Below are 25,193 nucleotides of genomic sequence, written 5' to 3'. Positions count from 1 at the left end.
TAGGTGGAAGATTGGTAAGGGTGGGCAATGGGGGTCAAGGCCCAAGGTCACACAGCTGGGAAGTGGCTGAGGCCGGGTTTGAACCTAGGACCTCCTGTCTCTAGGCCTGGTTCTCACTCCACTGAGCTACCCAGCTGCCCCCCTGAAGTGAATTCTATCAAACATTCAAAGATCAATTAATCCCAATACTTTACAAAATATTTGACAAAATAGGCAAGGAAGGAGTCTTACCAAATTCTTTTTATGATACAAATATGGTACTAATTCCCAAGCCAGGAAGACCAAAAACAGGGAAAGAAAACTATAGACCAATATTCTTTTTTTTTTTTTTTAAACCCTTAACTTCTGTGCATTGACTCATAGGTGGAAGAGTGGTAAGGGTAGGCAATGGGGGTCAAGTGACTTGCCCAGAGTCACACAGCTGGGAAGTGTCTGAGGCCGGATTTGAACCTAGGACCTCCTGTCTCTAGGCCTGGCTCTCAATCCACTGAGCTACCCAGCTGCCCCCTAGACCAATATTCTTTTTTTTTTAAATTTTTAATTTTTTTTAATTTTAAACCCTTAACTTCTGTGTATTGACTTATAGGTGGAAGAGTGGTAAGGGTAGGCAATGGGGGTCAAGTGACTTGCCCAGGGTCACACAGCTGGGAAGTGTCTGAGGCTGGATTTGAACCTAGGACCTCCCGTCTCTAGGCATAGCTCTCAATCCACTGAGCTACCCAGCTGCCCCCTATTCTTAATGAACACAAAAGCAAAAATCTTAAATAAAATACTAACAAAAAGATTACAGCAAGTTATCACAAAGATTGTTCACTATTATGTGATAATGAGATTAAAGGGATTAAATCTATCTTGCCTATTTTCAAATCTAATTACCAAAAGTGTAAACAACTCCACCTAACTCACAAATTGGGAGATCTCTGACCCACGTGTGCTAGAGACAGTGATGAATCAGAATTTACTAACTGCCTCCTGGGCAGTCCTAAGAAAAGCATCTGTTGTGATTAGACATGTAAACTAGGAGGAAGGCACAGGAAGTGGTGCAAAAGAAGACCCTTTAAAAGAGAGTTCAGTGAGTTCAGCTTCACTCTTCTGGTTTGTGTCTTGGATCTGAAGGAGCTCTTCTTGTTCTGGACCTGGGACCCCGAGACCTTGGTGAGACTGTTCTAAATCTTTCTCTTAGAATTACACATGGTGAGTGTAAAGACTAAATCTTCCTGGAATTCCAGGGCCTTCCAGCCCTTGGCTTGGGCTCATGGCCAAGCCTCTCTTGGCTGAGGGCTAATTAGATCTGCCTGGGTTAAACTGGGGGATTGGAGCAAATTACCTAGTGTGTTAGATTACTTATCCTATCTTATCCTCTCTCTCATTTCTTTATTTCCTCTTCCTCTTCTCATTTGTAAATAAACTTCCACACAAGTCAATTTGACTTGAAGTTATTCCTTAATTGGGGATTGATAATTATTCAATTCCCTGGAGACCATACCTTTTAATATTTACCCAATATAAACCCCTTTTGCCCCTTACATTACCAGGTGGGATTTATACCAGGAATGCAAAGCTGGTTCAATATTAGGAAAACCATCCACATAATTGAACATATCAACAACCAAACTAATAGAAATTACATGATTATCTCAATAAATGCAGAAAAAAAATTTAACAAAATACAAAATCCATTCCTATTTTTTATTCTTTTTTCTTTTTAAAAATTTTCTTTTGGGGGGCAGCTGGGTAGCTCAGTGGATTGAGAATTAGGCCTAGAGACGGGAGGTCCTAGGTTCAAATCTGGCCTCAGACACTTCCCAGCTGTGTGACCCTGGGCAAGTCACTTGACCCCCATTGCCCACCCTTACCACTCTTCCACCAAGGAGCCAATACACAGAAGGTAAGGGTTAAAAAAAACAAAAAAAATGTTTTTCTTTTAATTAAGTTTAATTAAGAATATTTTCCCCATGGTTACATGATTCATGTTCTTTCCCTCCCCTCCTCTCACCCCCCTTCCATAGCCAATGAGCAATTCCACTAGGTTTTAAATGTTATTGATCAAGACTTATTTCTATTCCGATTGAAAACACTAGAAAATATAGAAATAAAAGGAAAGAAGACTTGGTCAATCCATTTTGGAATGAATTCATATAGGTAAAATAAATCTGACAAGATCCAGCATGAATATGTATATAAGGCCATCTCTGGCCACCTGGAAGTAAATGATTGGTTGAGAAAATAATATCTAAAAAGAATGTCTGGATTTCTGGACTACAGTTTAAGATACAGGAATGATAACTTTCTGGCAAGGACAGAGCATACCTATCAAGGGTTGGTAAAATATTTTTTTCTGGAGTCTTGCCAGTTTAATTAAATACCACCACCACCACCAACTTTAAAGTGGAAAAGAAGCTAGAATATAAAGGTTACTATGTATGTCAACCAATGTAGATACCATAAAGGAGCTACTGTGGAAAAAAATAACATTAAAAATACCCAGAAGTCCAGTGAACATAAAATTTAAGAATGGATGCAACAAAAACCTCATAGTCTCATATCTATGTGAAATTTTATACACTATAGATAGCAGTCAAGGTGAAGTAGATATTCTAAAGTCACACCTCACTTTATAGGTATTGTTGAGATTTGGTAAGATAAGATCCAAGACTGAGATATGGCATTGTAAGAGTGTATTTTATTTAAAAGGAATATAGATAGAGATAGCTAGCTAGATAGAATGATATATGTATATATATGTATATGTCATATACACGTACATATGTATGTATATATTATATCTCTCCAGGAATTTTAGCAAACTTTTGACAAAATCCTCCAAACTATTGGAATACTTAGCTCCAGTGGAGGTGCACTAAATCAGTTTGTCTTAGATTCTTTGTCAATATTGGCCTGGAACAAGCTGACCAATATTGGCAATTATGTGTGTATGTGCATGTGTGTATGTGTGTGTATAATTTATGTATGTATATATGTGCATTTATAACTTAGAGGCACAGAAATTTTTACAAGGCTCAGAGAGGTCAATTAACTTGTTCATGCAGATCATGTCAGTTGTGGTGTTTGAACCCAAGTTTACTGAATCTTAAGTCCATCATGTTATTACTTCACTATGGTCTTTTCCAGAACTAAAGGTATGCTCATATTATAGAATCCAGGAATCAGAAGGGGGAGGATGTCAAACATTTGGATGAAGATCAATGGAAGAAAGAGAAACAGTGTTGTCTTTGGAATTCACAATAGATTACCTGGACAATAAAAAATTAATGAGGAATTTGAAAAACAGAACAAGCCTGGCACAGAGGCATGGTGGGGTACTTCAGTTATTCAAATGCTCTGTCCTGAGCAGAGCAGATTATAAATTCTTGGCTTTCCTTAATGATAATTTCATCATTCAAAAGGTGAATGGTAAATAAGGTAAGTAAGGCTGACTTCTATCCTGGATATGATTCTCACCAAAAAGGAGGTCTTGACTGCTAGAGTAGAAATGGTAGAAATTATGAGTAGTGATGACTTCATCTTAAAATTTGTGAAAGAGGGGAAAAGGAAAGCTGAGTATAGTCTCACATGTACCAGAGATGTTAGGAGAGCAGATTTCAGAAAGTTTGAAAGCATCTCTAAAACCAAAAGCAAGCATCTCATGCAAAGGAAATAAAATAGAACGTTTTCCAATAAATATAGGAGTGAAGCAAGGAGATCTCTCTTCCCAATATTATTTAATAGTTTTGGAAATGCTAGCAATAGCAATAAGAAAAGATAAATGAATTAAAAGAATGAATGAGGAAAATACCAATGATCTCTGTTTGCTAATAGGATGGTTTATGTAAAAAACCATAGGAAATTCACATTACTAAGAGTGACAGTTAATATTTATAGCTTCAGCAAAGTTGTAGGTTGCAAAATAAATCCTCAAAAATCAAGAATATTCCTATCAATAATAACAAAATATAAGAAGCAATTGTAGAAAGGGAAATCTCATTCCAAATAACTACTAAATGTGTAAAATATCTGGGAATCAACCTCCAGGAAGTATACAAAAAACTTGGAAAGATTCTCTTACAAAGTACTTAAAAAAAAACCTCTTACCTTCCATCTTGGAGTCAATACTGTGTATTGGCTCCAAGGCAGAAGAGTGGTAAAGGCTAGGCAATAGGAGTCAAATGACTTGCCCAAGGTCACACGGCTGGGAAGTGTGTGAGGCCAGATTTGAACCTAGGACCTCCTGTCTCTAGGCCTGACTCTCAATCCACTGAGCTACCCAGCTGCCCCCACAAAATACTTTTTAAAAAAATTAAATAGGGGACAGCTGGATAGCTCAGGGGATTGAGAGCCAGAGACAGGAGGTCCTGGGTTCAAATTTGACCTCAGATATTTCCCAGTTGTGTGATTCTGGGCAAGTCACTTGACCTCCATTACCTAGCCCTTATCACTAGTCTGCCTTGGAACCAATACACAGTATTGATTCTAAGGGGGAAGGTAAGCATTTAAAAAAATTAAATAACCTACATATTTGGAATAATATTCAGTATTCATGGCTAGGTCATATCAGTAACAAAAATGACAATGCTACATTAATTTATACTTTTGATACCATTTACCAAAAGGTTACTTCACAGAGCTTGATAAAAGAATAACTCATTTAGTAAAACAAAAGATTTCAACTGTTAAAGGAAATGATTAAAAAATAATAGTACTGCTTTGGGGGAATTCTGGGAAGATGGCAGCTTGGAAGCAGCAAGGCTCTGTAAACCCTTTGACATGGATCAAGGACAAAGGGCTTTGAGGGGACAGAAAACCAAATCTGACAAAAGAACAGAGCTGGGGGATCCTGCTGCTAAACCCAACTTAAAAGGTACGTGGGGGGTGGGGAAGGAAAGCTGAAATGTTGGGCTGCAGGAGAAAGGGAAAAGGAAGATCCCAGGTCCCCTCCCACACCAAATCTGCCAAGTCTCCAGCAGATTCTGGAATCTCTGGGCGGGCAAGGGCTCTAGTCTAGAGGGAGTGCTTCACTGGCACAGCTGTGCCAGACTCAAGGCTTTGACCAAAGACCACAGGGAAACAGCTGGAGGAGAAGCTCAGAAAGGGCAGCCAAACACTCCATCCTGCACTGCCCCCTCCCCCCCCTTCTTGAGGTTTTGGCCTCAGGGCACATTGGAAGCTGCAGATCAACTCTACCCTGGCTTAATCTTATCAATATGGCAGGGAAGCCCCAACACCCCTACCCCATAGACTGCAGTGAAAGTAGGCTAACTCACATCTTTAGCTTTTACTACCAGCTGGGGAAGATCTGGCATCAGGGCCCACTAATCTGGTGAGTCTACAGAGCAGAGAAGAAGCCCTTCCAGGACTGAATAGCCCAAACCCACAGATCCAGCAAATAATCAAAGGACCAAGATTACAGCCAATTACAGGGGGGAAAGAAGTATAAAACATGAGCGAACAATAGAAAAAGAAAAAAAGAAATGACAATCGATAGCTTCTATCCAGGAAATGAACATAGAGCAAATGGATCAAAGGAGGACCAGGGAACACTAAGAAAAAACAAAGAAACTCCAGTGAATTGGACACAGGCTTTGTAAGAACTCAAAATTCAATTAACTCAAGAACTCAAAATTCAATTAACTCAAGAACTCAAAAACCAATCAAGAGGCTGAAGACAACTGGAAAAGGGAAATACATGAACTAAAACAAGAAAATAGTGTCTTGGAAGCCAAAACTGACCAGCTTGAAAACGAGGCAAAGAAGGTGAAAGATGATCTACAAAGAAAACCAGACCGGAAGGAGAAGGATGACCAAAAAGCTAGGAATGAAATTCAGTCTCAAAAAATTAGAATCCAACAACTAGAAGCAAATGACTTCACAAGGCAGCAAGAATATATAAAACAAAATCTAAAGAATGAAAAATTTGAGGAAAATATGAAATACTTCATTGCCAAAACCTCAGGTATGGGACAATTTACGAATCACTAGACTACTGGAATATTATAACAAAAGGAAAAGCCTGGATACCATCCTACAGGAAATTATACAAGAAAACTGCCCTGACATTCTTGACCAAGAGGGAAAAGTGGAGATTGAAAGAATCCAGAGATCACCTGCAACATTTAATCTACAACTGACAACTCCCAAGAATATTATAGCCAAATTGAAGAACTACCAGAACAAGGAAAAAATATTACAAGCTGCTAAGAAGTCATTTAGATACCAGAGAACCATAGTTAGGATAACACAGGATCTACCTGCATCTACACTGAAGGACCAGAAGGCATGGAATATAATATTCCGGAAAGCAAGAGAACTGGGTCTCCAACCAAGAATTAACTACCCAACAAAACTGACTATATTCTTGCAGGGAAAAGTATGGTCATTTAATAAAATTGAAGACTTCCTAGCATTCATAAAGAAAAAAACCAGACTTAAGCAGAAAATTTGATGTTCAAACAGAAAACTCAAAGAGAATCACCAAAAGGTAATTAAGAGAGGGGGAAAAAAACAAAAAAACAAAAAATTTTTTTAAGGAGCCAAATAAGTTCAAATTATTTGTATCCCTATAAAAAAGAATGATATTAATAACTCTTAAAATTGTTATTATCATCAGGGTAGCTAGAAGAAGTATACGTAGAGGGAACAGTGACAAACTATATAGGATGAAATGTCAAGATATGTATGTATAAATATATGTAAAACTAGAGGTAAAAATAAAAAGAGGATATTATTATGAGAAATTGGAAAAGAGACAAAATGGAGTTAATCTGTATTCCATAAAGAAGTGCATGGTGGGAGCAGGAGAGAAGTATAATAGAAATATATAGAAACACAGAAGAACAACAACTTCTTGAACACATGGGATGATGGGGATATGATTTGGGATGTAGACTCTAAATGACCACCCCAGTGCAACTATCAATAATATGGAAATAGGTCTTGATCAATGACACATATAAAACCCAGTGGAAATGCACATTGGCTATGAGTGGGAGAGGATTGTTGGGGGGGAGAGAAAGAAAATGAATCATGTAACTATGGAAAAAATTTCTAAAAAATAAAAAAATGAATAAAAAATAAAGGGAATAAAAATTCCCTTTCACACAGACTAGCCAATATGACAGTAAAGGAAAGTGATAAATGTTGGAGGAGTGGCAAAATTGGGACATTATTACATTGTTGGTGGAGCTATTAACTGATCCAAGCATTCTGGAGGGCAATTTGGAACTATGCCCAAAAGACCATAGAACTGAGCATACCACGACTGGGTCTGTATCACAAAGAGATAGTAAGAAAGGGGAAAGGACCTACTTGTACAAAAATATTTATAGCAACTCTTTTTGTGGCGGCAAAGAAATTAAGGGGATGTCCATCAATTGGGGAATGGCTGAACAAATTGTGGTATATGTTGGTGATGGAATACTATTGTTGGTAAGCAAAATGATTTCAGAAAAAGCTGGAAACATCTGCAAGAATTGATGCAGAGTGAAATAAGCAAAACTAGGAGAACACTGTACACAGTAATTGCAATACTGTGTAATGATCAACTCCAAAAACTTGTCCACTCTCAGCAATGTAATTATCTGGGACAATTCTGGAGGACTTATGATGGGGAATGCTATCCACAACCAAAGAAAGAACTTCTGGAGTTAGATGGATGAGGATCAAAGCATACTATCTCTCATATGTAAAAAAAGGGAGTAAGGCAAGAGAAAAGGGGTGCAAGGGAGACAAGAGCCAGAGCAGCCTGCCTCCTGGAGCCCCAGCCAAAAAAGCCTGAATGTAAACCCCGAGAGGTGGAACTACCCAGAAATCTGCAATCTGCCTATGTCAGTAGGAGACTGGGATGCTGGGCAATGTAGTCCTGAGACACAAAATTACACACATTATCAGTGTATTTATGGTTGTATTCTGGGGTTTTGGTTTTGTATGAGTGTGTTCTTATAGCAATCACCAATATGGAAGTATGTTTGGCATGATAATACATGTATGGCCCAGATAAAATTGTTTACCATATCTGAGGGGGGAGGAAAGAGAGGGAGGGAGATGGTTTGGATCTTATAATTTTTGAAAATGTATATTGAAAATTATTACTAAATGTAATTGGGAAAATGAAATATCTTCAAATTAAAAAAAAACTGTGCATACTCTTTGACCCAACAATACCATTACTGAATCTGTATCCTAAAATAGATCAAAGAAAAAGGAAAATGACATATATGTAGCAAAGACATGGGAATTGAGGGGATGTCCATCAATTGGGGAATTGGCAAAAATGACAGTAAGGGAAAATAACAAATGTTGGAGGGAAGGTGGCAAAATTGGGACACTAATGCATTGTTAGTGGAATTGTGAATTGATCCAACCATTGTGGAGGGCAATTTGGAATTATATCAAAAGGACTATAAAACAATGAATATCCTTTGATCTACTAATATCACTAGTAGGTCTGTATCCCAAAGAAATTTTAAAAAATGGGAAAGGATCTGTTTGTACAAAAATACTTACAGATGCTCTTTTTCTTGTGACAAAGAATTAGAAACTAAAGGGAGAGCTGTCCCTCAATTGGGGAATGGCTGAACAAACTGTGTTATATGATGGTAATGGAATACTATTGTACTTTAAGAAATGATAAATAGGATTATTTCAGAAAGAACTAGAAAGACCTACATAAACTGATGCAGAGTGAAATAAGCAGAACCAGGAAAACATTATACACAGTAACTGAAACATTGTTGGACAATCAAATGTGATAGATGACTTTGCTGTTAACAGCTATACAATGATCCAGGACAATTCTGAGTGACTTATGAAAAAGAATGCTATCCCCCCTCTACAGAAAGAAATGTTGGAGTATAAATGCAGATGAAAACATATGATTTATTGCTCGTTATTTGGGTATGTGATTTGGAGTTTTGGTTTTATAAGATTATTTACTTAGAAAAATGAATAATATGGAAATATGGTTTATGTGATATATATATATATATATATAAAACCCCGACTGAATTGCTTGTCAACTCCTAAAGGGGGTAGAGAAGAAGAGAAGGATACAACATGAATCATAAAACTTATGTGGAAATTTGGTAATAAAATAAAATAAAGAAAAAACATTAGAACACACCTAAGGGGAAAAAATAAATAAATAACCCCTTACCTTCTGTCTTAGAGTCAATACTAAGTATAATTTCAGGACAAAAGTATGGTAAAAAGACTAGGCAATTGAGGTTAAGTGACTCCCAGTGTTACAGCTAGGAAGTGGCTGAGACCAGATTTGAACCAGTGGCCTCCCAATTGCTCTATGCCAGGGGTCGGCAACGTATGGCTCTTTCTGCAGGAGCCATAAAGTCAATTTTTTTTCAGGCGCTATTACAGGAGCGCGCACTGTGAGCACTGTACGGCTCTCACAAAATTACATTTTAAAAAATGTGGCATTTATGGCTCTCACGGCCAAAAAGGTTGCTGACCCCTGTTCTATGCACTGTGCTATCTAGCTGCCCCTTGAGGCATTGAGAGTTGAACAGAGAATTTTATATTTGGTCCTGCAGGTCACAGGGAGCCACTGATGTTTATTGAGTATGGGAATGATGTGGTCAGACTTGAGTTTTGGGAAAATCCCTTTGGCAGTTGAATGGATTAATCTTTCAGTGATTAGCAGCTTCCTGGGACCTAGAAGCTCCTGGGTCACTAGATTCATGTGCTTGTTTTCTCTGGAGCTTCTTGAAACTCTACTGGCATTATCCTTGTAAAGGGAGTAGAGTGGATCCTATTGCTTCTTAAGTTATTTCCATAGTTTTGTGAAACACTCATCAGTTATGAAATGCCACATATTCACAAAACCTTATCTTTGAATCCCTGCTCTTTGGCTCAAATAAGTCAGGGATATAGGTGGAAAACAGTTAAAAACCCCAAATAGTATCAATATATTATGATGCTCTCTGGCACTTCCACAGTCTTCCATCATTTCATGAACTCCATAGTTCATAACCTTAAGAATGTTTCCTGCCAGGGCCTGTCCACATGACTCAGTTCAGACTATGGATACCACTTTACTTTCTTTTTCTATTTAGGAATATGAGATGAATTGATGTCCTCAAATACTCTTGAGACCTCGAGCAGCCCATTCAGTTCATCTAAATCAGTGGTTCCCAAACTTTTTTGGCCTACCGCCCCCTTTCCAGAAAAAATATTACTTAGCGCCCCATGTCACATACTATTACCGCCCCCTTACAGTTATTCACTGCCCCCAAATGCACCTGTGGCCATCACCGCCTCCCTGGATCACTGTAGCACCCACCAGGGGATGGTGGTGCCCACTTTGGGAATCACTGATCTAAACCAATTTAGTTATCTGTGTCATTATCATCTCTTTGCAAATGTAGAAAAAAATCTAGTTTAACTGGGAAGACATGGTTAAATATCAGAGAGAAAACCTAGATCTTTAGGTCAAACCTTTGTTGGAGTAGAAGATCCCAGTTAGCCCAAAAGCTCGCCACCAGTTCCTGAGATTTATGAGATAATACCACTGATTCATTTTATACTTTTCCAACTTGACAAATCTCTTTATACAAGGACTTACTAAAGAAACAGTGGTATTTCTAAAGGTCTCTGGGAGTTGAGGATTTTTTGGTGGAGCTCAAATTCCTTTCTCTCCCTGCTCTGACTTACACCCAACCTGTTCTGGCAGCTTCTGATGTAGTTGGATGCCTCTCATATGTGAAGCATGGGCCATCCTTTTACAATTATTTCAGCCTTCTTTCCATTCTCTTCCTTCTTTGTGACTTCTGCTCCAGAACTCCAGCAGACAAAATTGGGAGAACTGGGAGAATGACTACCCTTTGGTCCATGTTTTACAACATCACTTAGATGGGGCCAAATACTTTGTAGCGGCAAAAACAGGTCACCAAAACCTAGAACATGGAGGACTAGAGTCAAAAAAGAATACTGGATTGGGAACCAAGGTTTGGCTCCCAGCTTTGCTCAACCTGCTACATGGAGTCTCTTGGGAACACCACTGTTCCTTTCCAGACCTTGATTTCCCCATCCCTTCCAACTCTAAAGTTTGTATGCAGCGTGGATTCTAAACTGAGGTGAAGTTAGCAGCATCTGCCTTGCATCGCTTTCATCTCCTACACTTCCCACATTCACCTGTAATACCTACATATCCAGGTGGTGAGATCAGCAGGCCAGCACTCTGTTTGGAGAAGCTTGAGTTCTCAGAAATGTGCTCCCTTGTGTGTTTCAAGAATTCTGAGAACACTCAACCCCAGTTCAATATCTTTCCTTACTTGGATCTGCCAACAAAAGGAACCTGATATGTGGACTCAACTATTCTCTACTCATGAGGTCATCACCATCCCCTTGAAGGGAATAGCTTTATCTGTGTCTCTGACCCTTGAGCCCTGTTAGGAAAAACTGAGTTTAAGGTCATGTGAGATTCTTCAAAATACAAATGCTATTCCTTGAGACTTCTGGTGGTCTTAAATTTGACAGGATCCCAGCTAACATGTGAAAATGTCTGATTAAGCTGGGCACCCTTTTGGGAAGCCTGTGGAAGTCCCAATAAATGGATTATGCTCTTTTCTTATATCTCTTCATCATAAGATCATGGTATTCTTTTGGCTACTATGGACAATAGCCTTAAAAATAAGATATTTACTATTTTGCTCTGGAATATTTTATGTCATAGAAACCATTTGTTTCTCATAGATCTGTCCAAGTCTGTTTACATATCTTATTTCAGCCCTCAGATCCTAATTAGTTTCCTGGTTTTTAGAGCACAATTTTCATTGTGTAAGAGGTCAAAGTCCATTTCTTTAATTACTATCCTTAGTCAGAAGGTCAGATGAAATGGACTGATTAGAGCATTTAGCAGTACTTCCTTAAATCATGCATGCCATTGAGTTCTGTTAAACAATGCAATCCACTATTCTACAAAAAATATTTCTTTGATGCAAATTATGCTTTCTAACATTGGTTCTTCTTGACTTTCCCTCTTCAGATGAAGGTCTAGCTTCCTGACTAGAGATTACACAGGCATACCTTTGGCTTACTCTCTAAAAGGCCAAAGAAGCCCATAAGCAATTTATCAATCATCTCAGATCCTCCAGAAATCTCAAAAGGAGCCTTTTAGCACAACTCCATACAATCCTCTTGGATAAGAATGATAATTAAAACAAGGAGCTTTTTGGTAACCCAGGTGATAAGACCTGTGGCCTTCCACCCCAAATTCTTCCTCTTTAAATCCAGTCCAACTTCTACAGTCTTTAATTATTCCCTTGGGTGCAGCTTTACACTCTGCATCTTGGCTTCCATCAAACCTGATGGCTAGGGAAGGTATTCTTGGGCCATGCCATTCTGGTTTCAGAACTCCAGATGGCTATGGGGATAGGGATATCTTTTAGTAACTGGGAAGGATAAGACCCAGATAACCAAAGATGAAAGAGAACATCTACCTCCTCAATATTAAAACCTGAGACCCTGAGACATCCTAAGAAGGAGAAATAGTAAGGGTTTGGTCCTTTAAGATGCTAGAAAAGGTACAGCTACCATATAGGTGTGCCCCACCCAGAACAGCCCACAAAACACTTGGCCTTGATAAGATTTAAAAATTTTGTTAGTGATCCCTTTTTACATTTCTTTTTCTAATTTGTAATTCTAACCCTTCATCTGTTCCACTTGGTTTAGCTCTCTCTGCTCAAGGCTACCTTCCTGATTGCAAAAATTCAGGCTCTAGTATTTGCCTATGCTCTCTGATTTGATGCCTCAGTCTCCCCTATATTCCCTACACTCTGACAAACAAATGACACAGTAAATCTGACACTTCCCAGCCCTCTGCTTATTATTGCTGAAGTCTTTAACTTTCAACTCCTGTCAATTCTCTTATGCTTCTCTATATTTTAGAATCATAAGTGAATAAAAGACCAATTACATTTTGACTAATTAGTATTCAGAGAAAGAAGAAAATGAAAAATAAATTCCAAGACCATATACCCTGTAGTTTTAGTAGATCTGATGTTAACTAAAACATCTGTATTCAATAAGAATATATTGTTGGATAATGCTAACTTCATATTAAAATGAAGTGGCAAGCACATTAACAGAAAATTTGTTTATTTAGTAAAAAGTAATGCATCAGTACAAGGAGCATCTGTAATTTCACTGGTGTTGGAGTTCACTCTGCTGATACACATCAGAATTCCTCCATCATGGACTAGCTGGTTTCAGAGACCAGTTACTGTGGCCAAAAACCTTTATATCTCAGAGTTTAGCTAAGTTAGTCCTTGGACAAAAAAGCATATCATCCATCTTAAGACCTATATTCAAAGCCTTTTTAGTTTGGCAGGGCCTACCAACTATTATGTTTCATTAGCAGGACCTTTGGGAACCCTGACCTGATAAGGCACAGGAGGCCAGGGTTTTCCAAATGGTCATCTAAGGGATATTAAATTGTTATTTAATTATAAATTATTTTAAACTGGAGTAGTAGGATTATTTGGCCAGGTTTAAACTATACTTCCCAATCAGGCAGTACTACTTTCACTTGATCATAATGTAGACCTTTTATTTATAATAATTATATACACATGTATATATATTTATTAAAATAGAGACTACAAGATTTCTAGTTGGCCAAAACAGAGCACCAAAGCAATTGGATGTGGTAACCAGAACTTCTCCCTAATTGGAGTAGATGGATAGCTCTTTAGTTATAGTTGCTTTATCCTCCTTCCAGAAACCAGTTGGGATCTATGAGCCAATACTAAGTCTTCTTCTTGACCTCTGTGCCTGGGTTTATGAAAATCCCTCAGTTATTACAAAGAGATCAAATATGATGATAACTGTAAATTGTTTAGCACAGTGCCTGACATCAGAAAGTAAGTGCTATATAAATATTAGCTATTATTATTATTCTTATTAATTGTCTGAAGTGAGATCATGAATGACTCCATGGCCAGCTAGGAAGTTTTTTCTGTTTATGAAATAACAGGCTTTTACAAATTTAGCTGCCAAGTTACTTCCTTGGGGTGTATTCCATTTTATAATATTAAAGAAGTCATATAATGTATGGCATAATTCATAAGAGATAAAACATTTTATTAAAAGAAAAGACTACCAGAATCCTTTCCAACCAAGATTAAAATATCACCACAAAACGAATATAGGAGTGAAAGAACCAACAAGGAGACTGAAACAACTTTCAAGAAAAGAAAAACCCAAAGGTAAGCAAAGAACATCTGGGACACTGGGTTGAGAGGAGAGCAGAGCCAGCAAGGAGCTGTAGCAAGGAGGGAAGAGCAAGTCAAGAGCAAGTCAAGAGCAAGCCACACCTCCACACCCCACATCTGCTGACTGAGGTTTGGTAACCTATGCCCAAGCCAACATCCAGATCCTGAGATCCTGCCTGGGCAAATACTAGTACAAGCTAAGCCATACCCTTTGAAATTCCAAATCTATGGCGAAGTCTGGAGCTCCAGACCAGGGAATTCTAGTCTGGGCTTAAGATAAGGCCTTAGTTCACACTTTGGGGTGGTTGATAGTACTAAGTACTAATCATTTTGCCTAAAGTTCAGGGAGGAGCTCCAAGATAGGACAATCAAGGGTGTGCTTGATTGGATCAAGTACACAGCCCTTGACCTGATCAATATCAGAGTGAGATCAAAAGCTTACACCTAAGCCTGAGGGAAGTCTTTAAGCTATTGTCATCTCAAGGGTCATTTGAAGCAGCAGGGGAAGGGACTCTCAGAGCTCACAGCCCTCAGACCATCACATCATTCCCCCAAGCCTACTTATAATTAGATAGGGAAAATGAGCAAACAACAAAAAAAAGCACATAACTCAAAAGAATTTTTATGGAGACAAAGAGCAAGGTACAGATACAGAAGGGGACAGTGAAAGCAAAGGAAACACATACAAAGTCCAAAAGAAAAATATGGATTGGACACAGATTCTGGAAGAACTCAAAATAGATTTCAAAAACCAATTAAGAGAAGCAGAGGAAAAATGGGAAAGAGAAATGAAAATGATGTAAGAAGAAATGGGCCAATTGAAAGAAGAAAACCAAAAACTGACAGGAAAATTATGTCTTAAAAATCAGAATTGACCATTTAGAAACTAATGATTTCATGAGAAATCAAGAAACAATAAAGCAGAATCGAAGGAATGAAAAAATAGAGGAAAACATGAAATATCTTATTGATAAAACAACTGACCTAGAAAATAGATCCAGGAGAGATCATCTGAGAATTATTGGACTACCCGAAAGCCATGATCAAGAAAAAAACCTTGGACATCATATTATAAGAAATTAGCAAAGATAACTGCCCAGAGATCCTCAAACAAGAAAATAAAATTGAAATTGAAAGAATTCACAGTTCACCTCCAGAAAGAAATTTCAAATGACAACTTCCAGGAATATAATAGCTAAATTCAAGAGCCACCAAGCCAAGGAAAAAGTACTTCAAGCAGCCAGAAAGAAACCATTCAAATACCATGGAGCTACAATCAGGATCACATAGGTCCTAGTGGTGTCTACTTTAAGGGATTGAAAGGCATGGAATATGATATTAAGGAAGGCAAAAGATTTGGGGTTACAACCCAAAGTCACCTGTCCAGCAAAACTGAGTATATTCTTTCAGGGGAAAAAAATAGACATTCGATAAGATAGAAAATTTCCAAGCATTCTTGAGGAATAAGCCAGACCTAAACAAAAAATCTGAAGTCCAAACACGAGACACAAGAGAAGCCCCAAAAGGAATGATGAACTGGAGGATTTCTATGTGAACTGAAAAGACCTCCAGGAATTGATGCAGAGCAAAAGAAATAGAACAAGGAGAACATTATACACCAAGACCGATACATTATGACACAATCAAATGTAACAGACTTTTCTACTAGCAGCCATGCAATGATCCAGGACAATCCAGAGGTATTTATGAGAAAGAATGCTATCCAAATCCAGAGAAAGAACTGTGGGAACAGAAATGCAGAAGAAAAACATTTGATTGATCACATGGTTTGATGGTGATATGATCAGGATTTTTATGCTAAAAGATCACTTTACTGCAGATATGAATAACATGGAAATAGGTTTTGAACAATGATACATGTATAACCCAGTGGAACTTCTTGTCAGCTTCGGGAGCGGGGAACGCAGAGGGGTGGGAAAAATCATGAATCATGTAACCATGGAAAAATATTCTAAATTAAAACAAAAGACTACCTTATTTATTAGGCTTCCTAAATATTTTTGATACTCATCATTTTCTTCCATGAGTTTTTTGCACTGGTCTTCTTTGGACTCAAGGAGGTTTCCCAATTTGCCAATCTAAAAAAACAGTAGAAATTCTAAATTGAGAACCATATGTAATTGTTGAAAATAAATAAGAAAACCAAAATGCATATTGTTCTGTCTCACAAAGTCAGATCTACCACCCAATTACTGAAAAACTATTAGAAACTTTTAAAAAAGTAAATGGTTAAGATTCTTGTAGCTTATTTCATCTAGGAGATAAAGAAACTGAATAAATTAATGGAATATGGTTTTATTTCACCCCATTTTTATGGTTCAGAATAAGGCTAAAACAGAAAATCACTGAGGCTCATCCTTGAAATATTAAAACAATGTGGAGAATATCTGAAAAAAAAGCAACCTTCTCTAAAATGTATGTGGAATCATTTAGTGAATAAGTCTTCATTGGAGCCAACAATTCAACTTAACAGAGCTCTTAAGCACCCACTAAGTACAAATCCACATGTGCAAAAATCCATTTTCCATAAGAGATCCTCTTTCTTGGAAATTCTGTGATAGCTAAAGAAGTCCTGGATGATAGCACTTAAAATTATTTGTACTAAGGAATAAATAAGCAGAAACTCTTTTCTCTTCACATGTAGCAACTACCTCCATCCCCAATTTTTTTACTTGCCATTTTTTCCATGAATTAACTTGGCAGATAGATTTTTAAGTCTATTATTCTATAAACAGTGAAAGCATCAGGTAGCAGGTAGAGAGATGGTCAAGAAGTTCTGGATTCTATTCCTGATTCTGACAGATACATAGCAGCTTAAAGGTGAGAAAATCCTTTAGCTTCTCAGTGCCCCTAAGCAACTCTCTAATTCTTTGAATTACACCTGATCTGCAATGGTAAGGGAGTTTCTAAATACCCGGAGTTCAGGAGTCTGGCCTAAAACAAAAAAGATGAAAAAATAAACATAATCACACCATAAAATGATTAGGTTGGTGGCAGAAGAGGGAATTTGTGAGCTACCAAGGAGCTAGAATCAATGGAATTTAGGAACTGTTTTGATATTGTGGGCCATGAAAAAGAATGAGTAAAAGAGGTTGGGCCATTGTCAAGATTGCGATAACATCATCAGAATTGAGACATAAAGGGAAAGAGTACAGGTTTCAGGGAAAAGATGATAAATTAGGTTTTGTATAATGTGGCCCAAATAATTAATATCCAACCTGTGGTGTTCTTCCCTTTTAGGATATGAGGCAGTTGTAGTCATTTTCTTCTTAGCTTACTCCAAGGGGCAGTTCTTGATTTTGTGTCTGGGGAATGTTGATGCTAGTATTCCCATCAATCATTTATCCATGTCCTTCCCTACAGTAACAACTCCCATTTATTACATGCATGACTGTGTGCATAACTGATTCATCTCTCACAAATCCATTAATTTAGGAAGCATTTATTCCTATTACATGAAGGTAGTAAAAATGGAAGCATTACTCACAGGTAACATGGACAAAAACCACATATTTTATTGAATCTCTGGACCAATCCCCTCCCAAAGACAAGATACCCTTTCTGTACTGACATCCATTCAATCCCAATTCTTCAACCCCAATTACTGCCACCCACAGCAGTCTCGGCACTCAAGAACAATAGAGATTGGTGTCTATTCAGAACTCTCTACTTCTTGTAAACCTGAAGCTGGATGCATGTGCTTAATTATAAGATGGTTAAGAGTGCCAAAAAAACTTGAGATTTCTTTCCTGGTTACAACTATATGGGCAAACAAGATGCTCTAGGGTTAGGGTCCCTTGACTCCTTGCCTTCCTATCAGTTTGTTTTTTTGGTATGTCTAACCCAGGAACAATCTTAAGTGGTTTCTTCATGGGGAAATAGTTGCCATCTGTTGTCAGAGTCCCATGAGTTCAATGATAATTTCTATGCAGATGACTTCCCAATCCCAGTTGTACTCCCATAATCTAGTTTCATCCTAAACTCTGGTCCTATTGAACACTCAGTCATTGACTCCAATCCTAGATTCTATTGGATTGCCTAGAACTATCTTCTCCCCTAAAGTTACTGCACATTCAGACTTTTTTATTTCTGTTGAAGACACCATCATCCTTCTATATACAGGTTTACTACCTTTGAACCATTCTTAATCATTCCTCTCACCACTACCATATCTAGTCTGTTGCCAAGACTTGTCAATTTTACCTTCACAACAGTTTTCATAACCAACTCCTTCTCTTCACTCATACAGCCTAGTAGAAGCTCTACTACCCTTTATCTATATTAACTTAAATAGCCTCTTAATTGGACTTCTGTTTGTCCTTCCACTCCTATCCCCTCCTCCAAGGCAGCTGGGTGCCTGCTATGTGCCAGGTACTTTGCTAAGTGTTTTACAGCTATTATCTTTCAACAACCCTGAAAGGTGGGCACTGTTCTTATCTCCATCTTATAGTTAAGGCTATTAAGGTAAACACAGTTAAGTATACAGGGACACATAGACATCTAATATCTGAGGCTGAATTTGAACTCGGGTCTTCTGATTAGGTCCAGCACTTAAAAATAATGCTTATTCCTTTCTCCTCCTCCTCCTCTCTATCTTCTACACAGATGTCAAAATTATCATCCTAAATTATAACTGATCCTTGACCTTAGACATTTACTAGCTATGTGACCCTAGGAAAATCATTTCACCTGTTTTGTTTCTTCAACTGTAGATAGGTATAATAGCACCTATCCTCCCAGAATTGTTATGAGTCCTAAATGAGATAATATCTGTAAAGCACTTGGCACACAGCGGTTAAATAAATGCTTATTCCTTTCTTTCCTTTCTCCATCCCTTCCTTCAGTCTTCCCTCCTTTTTTCCCCCATCCTTCTGTGTCAACCCTTTCCCTCACCTCTTTTCAGGAACCTTCAGTAATTCTCTATTGCTTCTAGGAAACGCTTTAGCCAGGCACTTAAAACTCTTTACAATGTGGCTCCAGTTTAGCATCTCAAGTTTATTGAATATTACTCCTTTGTCTACACTATATTACATTGCCTTAACTTTCTATCTGTGCCTTTCATGCTTTTTGTACAAGCTGCCCTTCATTCCTGGAATTTAGCTTGTGTTTTCTTCTGCTTTTAAGATCCCCTACTTCCCTTCAGGGTTCAGCTCATGTGCTAACTTCCTGTAGGAAGCCTATACTTATTCCCCTACCCTAACTGTCAACACTCTGTCCTTTCTTCTCAAATGATTACATATATACTTATTCTCTAGGTCCAGGCAACACAGAGCCTTGTTATTCTTCTGTTTCTAGTACAATATTCATGAGTTGCTGCAGTAAAAATCTGCACTTTTACTCAAACTACTAAAAAGTTCTGGAGGAAGTCACAAAGACAGTGATTTGGTACACTACAATTTTATTTTAAAGTCATTTAGATCCTCATTGCCAAAGTGAAACAATTTTATTTTTTCATGATTGACTCTCATATCTCTGCAGTTGCAAACTTTCTCTTCTCAAATCCTTTGTGCCATCTCCAAATCCTTCTCAGACTATATGACTGCCTTCTCCTGGACTGAGAAAACACAGGCCATCTACTGTGAGATCATTCTTCTTTCCTATTCCACACATCAAAACTGCCTACATATCATTCCTCATTCTCTCCAACTAGTACAATTTCCCTCATTTTGACTTATTTATTGTCTTTGCTGATAATTCTAGATAATAATCAGACTTCCCCAAAGGAGGGGAAAAACTAATAGTAAGGAAGTCCTAGAGCATCACTCCTTTTAACACTTGACATAGTTATCTTCCTCCAAATCTTCATGTATAACTGTTTTTACCAATGTGTCTATTTGTAGGGGCTACTTTAAAGGGATATATGGAGAAAGTTAAGAAAAAAAAAACAATGTATTTCCCATAACCAGATGGATGGGTATTCCCAAAGCAGGAGTGGATAGTCAGTGTTGGGAATGCAGCTTTATTTCCCTACATTGTTGGGATGATGCCTATATTGATTGCCAGGTAAGCATCAGGAACTAAGATGAATAAGATGATAAGGCTTTAAGATTAAGGAAAAAAACAAATTGAGCACACAATTGTCCATGTAAGAGGAATGAGAAGAAGTATGGATGGACAAAGAATCCTGATGAGGTTGGATAAACTCCTATAATATATTATATTATATGTTGAAATTGGGATGATAAAAGCTGCCAGAGTTACCGAGTTTACTTAGTTGTATTGATGTTCAGTGTTGTTTTTAATAAAACATTTAGCTAAAAAGCAAAGGGCTTAATAAATATTACTGACAATTCTATTCATTATTCATCTATAAGCAAAGCACTTTGCTAAAGGTTGATAGGGAACATAAGCCTCATGTACAAATATTTGGCATATGCAGGCACATTATATGTGTATTATTTCATATACAAATGTAGAAATCCTTTTAAGAGGTACAAAGGTCTATACTAAATCCTAGGAAGGAAAGATGATGCAAAAATTAGGATGTCTGAGAGAATGAGAGCAGAGGCACAGCTTTTAATTTCTTTGATATATCTTAAAGCTGGGATCATAGGTATTATAGAAATATTTGTAGACTGTCTATTATTGATTAACAAGCAATTATGTTATTTCATTAATATCTATGGCTGGATATCTTACACATATACACACATAACACCTGGTCAGTTCTCATTTTCCATCCTCACATCAGATTACCCTGACATATTGTAGAAGACTTTGTGCTTTCTAAGGACAACATACTAACTCCTTTCTGTCACCAGAGTGGAATTTTTCTATTAGCTAATCTCTGATGAAAAGCCTAGTAAAAGATTTCATAATTTACATAAAAGGTAACATTTACTTTAGGGAAAAAACAAATAATTATCGCCTTTAATTTCAAAGATTAAGAATGACTCTTAAAAGTTAGTTTTCTATAAGAGAATAAAGAGCACAATTCTAATCTTTTTTTAAACTCTTACTTTCTATCATAAAATCAATATTGTATATTGATTCCAAGACAGAAGAGTGATAAGGAATTATCATTGGGGATTAAGTGACTTGCCCAGGATCATATAGTTAGGAAATAGCAGAGGCCAGATTTGAACCTCCCATTGTTAGGCTTGATTCCTAGATATCCTAGATTCCTTGATATCCTAGAACCAGCTTCTCTCCTAAACTTGGAGCAGAATCTATTGTGCTTCAATTGACATAAAAAAGGCAGGGATAGCCATAATCTCAGATGAAACAAAAGCAAAACCAGACCTAATTAAAAGAGATAATCAGGGAGACTACATTTTGCTAAAAGGTACCATAGACAATGAAGTAATATAAAAACTTTATATAGCAAGTTTCTTTGATTAAAGGCCTCATTTCTTAAATATGTACTGATTATAGAATTGAGTCAAATTTATAAAAACCAGAGCCATTCCCCTATTGATAAGTGGTTAAAGTATATAAACAAGTAGTTTTCAGAAGAAGAAAACAAAGCTATCTATAGGTAGATAAAAAAATTCTCTAATCTAATATAAATAATTAATTTAATGCAAATTAAAATAACTTTACACCTATCAGCAATGACAAGTACTACAGGGTATGAGAGAAAAATAGATACACTAATGAAATTGTTGATGGAGTAGTGAGGTGATCTAACCATTCTGGAGAATAATTTGGACGTATGCCCAAAGAGCTATACAATTCTTCATACATAACCTTTAACCCAATCAGACCTTTACTAGGTTATATCCCAAAGAGATTTTTTTAAAAAAGTATCTATATATAAACAGACTTGCACAAAAATATTTATAGCATCACTCTTTGTGGTGGCAAAAAACTGGAAAGCAAGGGTATGCCCTTCAATTGGGGAATGGCTGAACAAATTGTGGTAAACTGGAGGAATTCCATGTGAACTGGAAAGACCTCCAGGAATTGATGCAGAGTGAAAGGAGCAGAGCCAGAAGAACATTGTACACAGAGACTGATATATTATGGTAAATCGAATGTAATGGACTTCTGTACTAGCAGCAATGCAATGACACAGGACAATTCGGAAGGATTTATGGAAAGGAACACTATCCACATTCAGTGGAAGAACTGCAGGAGTAGAAACACAGAAGAAAAACAACTGCGTGGACACTTGGGTTGATGAGAACATGATTGGGGATGTAGACCTGAAAAGACCACACCCATGTAACTATCAATAATGTGTAAATAAGTCTTAACTGACCACACATAATAAAGCCAGTGGAAATGTGAATTAGCTGGGGGCGGGAAGAGGTGAGTTGGGGGCTGGGGGGGGTGAAGGGAGTGAAGGGTAAAGTAAAAACATGACTTATGTAACCAGGGAAATTTTTTCTAAAAATAAAAAATTATTTTTAAAAAAAGTATCTATATATAAAAACATGTTTATTGCAGCTGTTTTTGTGATGGCAAATAATTGAAAAATTGAGGAAATGCTCATCAACTGGGAAATGGCTGAACAAGTTGTGGCATATGATTGTGATGGATTATTAATTGTACTAGAAGCAATGACAAGAGGGGTGGTTTCAGAAAAAACATGGCAAAGTAAAATGAGAAAAAACAGGATATTACAGTAATAGCCATATTATAATGATGATCAACTGTGAAAGACTTGGCTATGCTGATCAATATAATTATCTAAGACAATTCCTAAGAACTCATGTTGAAAAAATATTGGCTGTCTCCAGAGACAGAAACTGATGAACTCTGACTGAGAACTGAAGTATAATATTCTCACTTTCTTTTATTTTTCTTGCTTTTTTTGAAGTATAGCTAATATGAAAATATGTTTTGTATGATTTCACATGTATAATTGATAAAATATTGCTTGCCTTCTCAGTGGGTATGGGGGAGAATTTGGAACTCAAAATTTTTTATCTGAATTGTTAATATTTTATTTTTCCAATTACATATAAAATACTTTTTAATGTTAATTTTTAAAAATTTTGAGTTCCAAATTTTTTCTCTCCTTCCCTAAGATGGCAAACAAATTGATATAGGTTAAACATGCATAGACATGCAAAACATATTTCCATATTAGTCATGTTGTGAAAGAAAACAAAGACCAAAAAAGCCATCCACAAAAAATAAAATAAAAAATAGTGTGCTTCAATCTGCCTTCAGATTCCATCAATTCTTTCCTTGGAGGTGGATAGCATTTTTCATCATAACTCCTTAAGAATTGTCTTGGATCATATAATGCTGAGAACAACTAAGTCATGGAACTCAAACTTTTAAAAAGTAAAGAATATTAAAAATAATAAAATTTAAAAATTAAATCACTGAAAGCAACATACACATTTGGATAAAAGCAAAATGAAGTAGGGTCTATATATAATAGCAGACATGTTTTTACTTGAATTAGAGTAACTTCCAGCTTAATTTTAAAAATCAGATTTATTTGGCACATGCCAATACTATTTACAGTAGTAGTGAAGGTTCAGGGAAAAAAGCCAAGTTGAAGGAACAACTTTCACTAATTAGTAAAATAACAGTGTTCAATTATATAAGATTTAGTAACAACTCCACACCACTCCCCAACCAACAAATTGAACATTAAGAAAGGGTGTTTTTCTAAGGAAAAAAAAAAAAGAAGCAGGTGACCTGGGAAAGCAAAATGTATTGACATTAGACAAAGCAGCTCAAACCTTGAATATCAGTGGAAAAACAAATACAAAACTCAATTTTCCATTTGCTTAAAGTAATTTAATTTATTGAAGAAGAAAATGTTCTTCACTTTAAATGGTTTGAATGTTATTTTTTACAAAAAAGATAGATGGAATCTTCTAGAGATCAACTTTGAAATATAATTCTTGAGTGTTTTACATTTAATATTCAAACTTAATAATTTTTAAAGTTTTTTATTTTTAAATGACTTTATATCTTCTAATTGTAGTCAAAGGGGTGGCCTGGCTAGAGTTGATCTCCCAACTAGGATCAGCTCTGGTCTCTGATACTGCCTGTGACCCTGGGTAAATCACTTAATTTAGCAAGATTCTTAGCAACTAAGACTATAAATTGCAGAGGAGGTGCTAATCTGCCCTGGTAGAGGAAATTTTCTCACCTAGGCTTATGCCACCAAAATCACAGATCTAATCCTTATCCTAGGATTTGGATCAGGAGAAATGTGGTCCTTCTGGGGCAGTTTTTGCCACACTAAAGGTGGTACCCAATAAGCACAACTCAATAGAAATTGAAAATATATAGGGCTTTTTCTGGTTTTGCCATTAGCTACTCACATGACTTTGAAAGAAGTCATTTTTCTGGTGTTGACTTCAGTTTCCTCATCTGTAAACTTTACGGTGATGATGATAAACCTGCTGTAGGTTTGGCTATATAAGAAGGAGGGGCCCTGTACCCCAGAGACAGATCCTGGCACCCAGGAAGCTAAGGAGGAAGATAGGCTGAGATAGGGATGCCTGGCAGTAGTTGGGGTAGATATACTATGAGGTGGCCTCTAGCTGGTGGATCACCATGTAGACTTGGTGATAGCCACTGCTTGAGGATGAAGTGCATTCCCTTGAGGAGTATTAGTTTCTACCTTCCCCTCCTACCCATTCAATATTGTACCAAGGAAGCCTTAATGGCTCTACACAAGTTAAAGGTCTGTCTTGGGATGCCTTAATCCAATACTAAAATTCTATGATTCATTTTGATAATCAACATTTGATTTGAAATATTTGTAATCAATATTTGAATAAAGCTATCTGATTACACCGGGAGAGATCAAAGAAGCCTGGTGGTATAGAGTATTTTTTCCCCTTTTTAACAATGAACATAAAGTATATTTTTTTAAATGTAGTTTAGTAGTATGCTAGGGACTAGATGGAAATCTGGTGCTTTCTACTTAATATTCTGATAGAGTTGACTTCTCTATGCTCATAATAAATTGTGAACTTTATAGCTATAACTTATTCTCAGAATCCAAGGTTCTGGGGCTATACAGACTAAGTTCAA

At 37.0% G+C, this 25,193-nt stretch overlaps 1 protein-coding gene across 1 annotated transcript in view; it reads right to left on the bottom strand.

Moving 5' to 3' along the window:
- CAGE1 (cancer antigen 1) overlaps positions 1-25,193 on the bottom strand; it is a 108,932-nt gene that overhangs the window by 28,011 nt on the left and 55,728 nt on the right. The window contains exon 11 of the mRNA XM_044683686.1: positions 16,214-16,318. Coding sequence (XP_044539621.1) covers positions 16,214-16,318 — 105 coding nt within the window. The remainder of the gene's footprint in view (positions 1-16,213; positions 16,319-25,193) is intronic.

The sequence above is a fragment of the Gracilinanus agilis genome, chromosome 1 (assembly GCF_016433145.1).
Source record: "Gracilinanus agilis isolate LMUSP501 chromosome 1, AgileGrace, whole genome shotgun sequence".
Classification (NCBI taxonomy): Eukaryota; Metazoa; Chordata; class Mammalia; order Didelphimorphia; family Didelphidae; genus Gracilinanus; species Gracilinanus agilis.
This window is presented reverse-complemented; position numbering and strand designations above follow the sequence as displayed.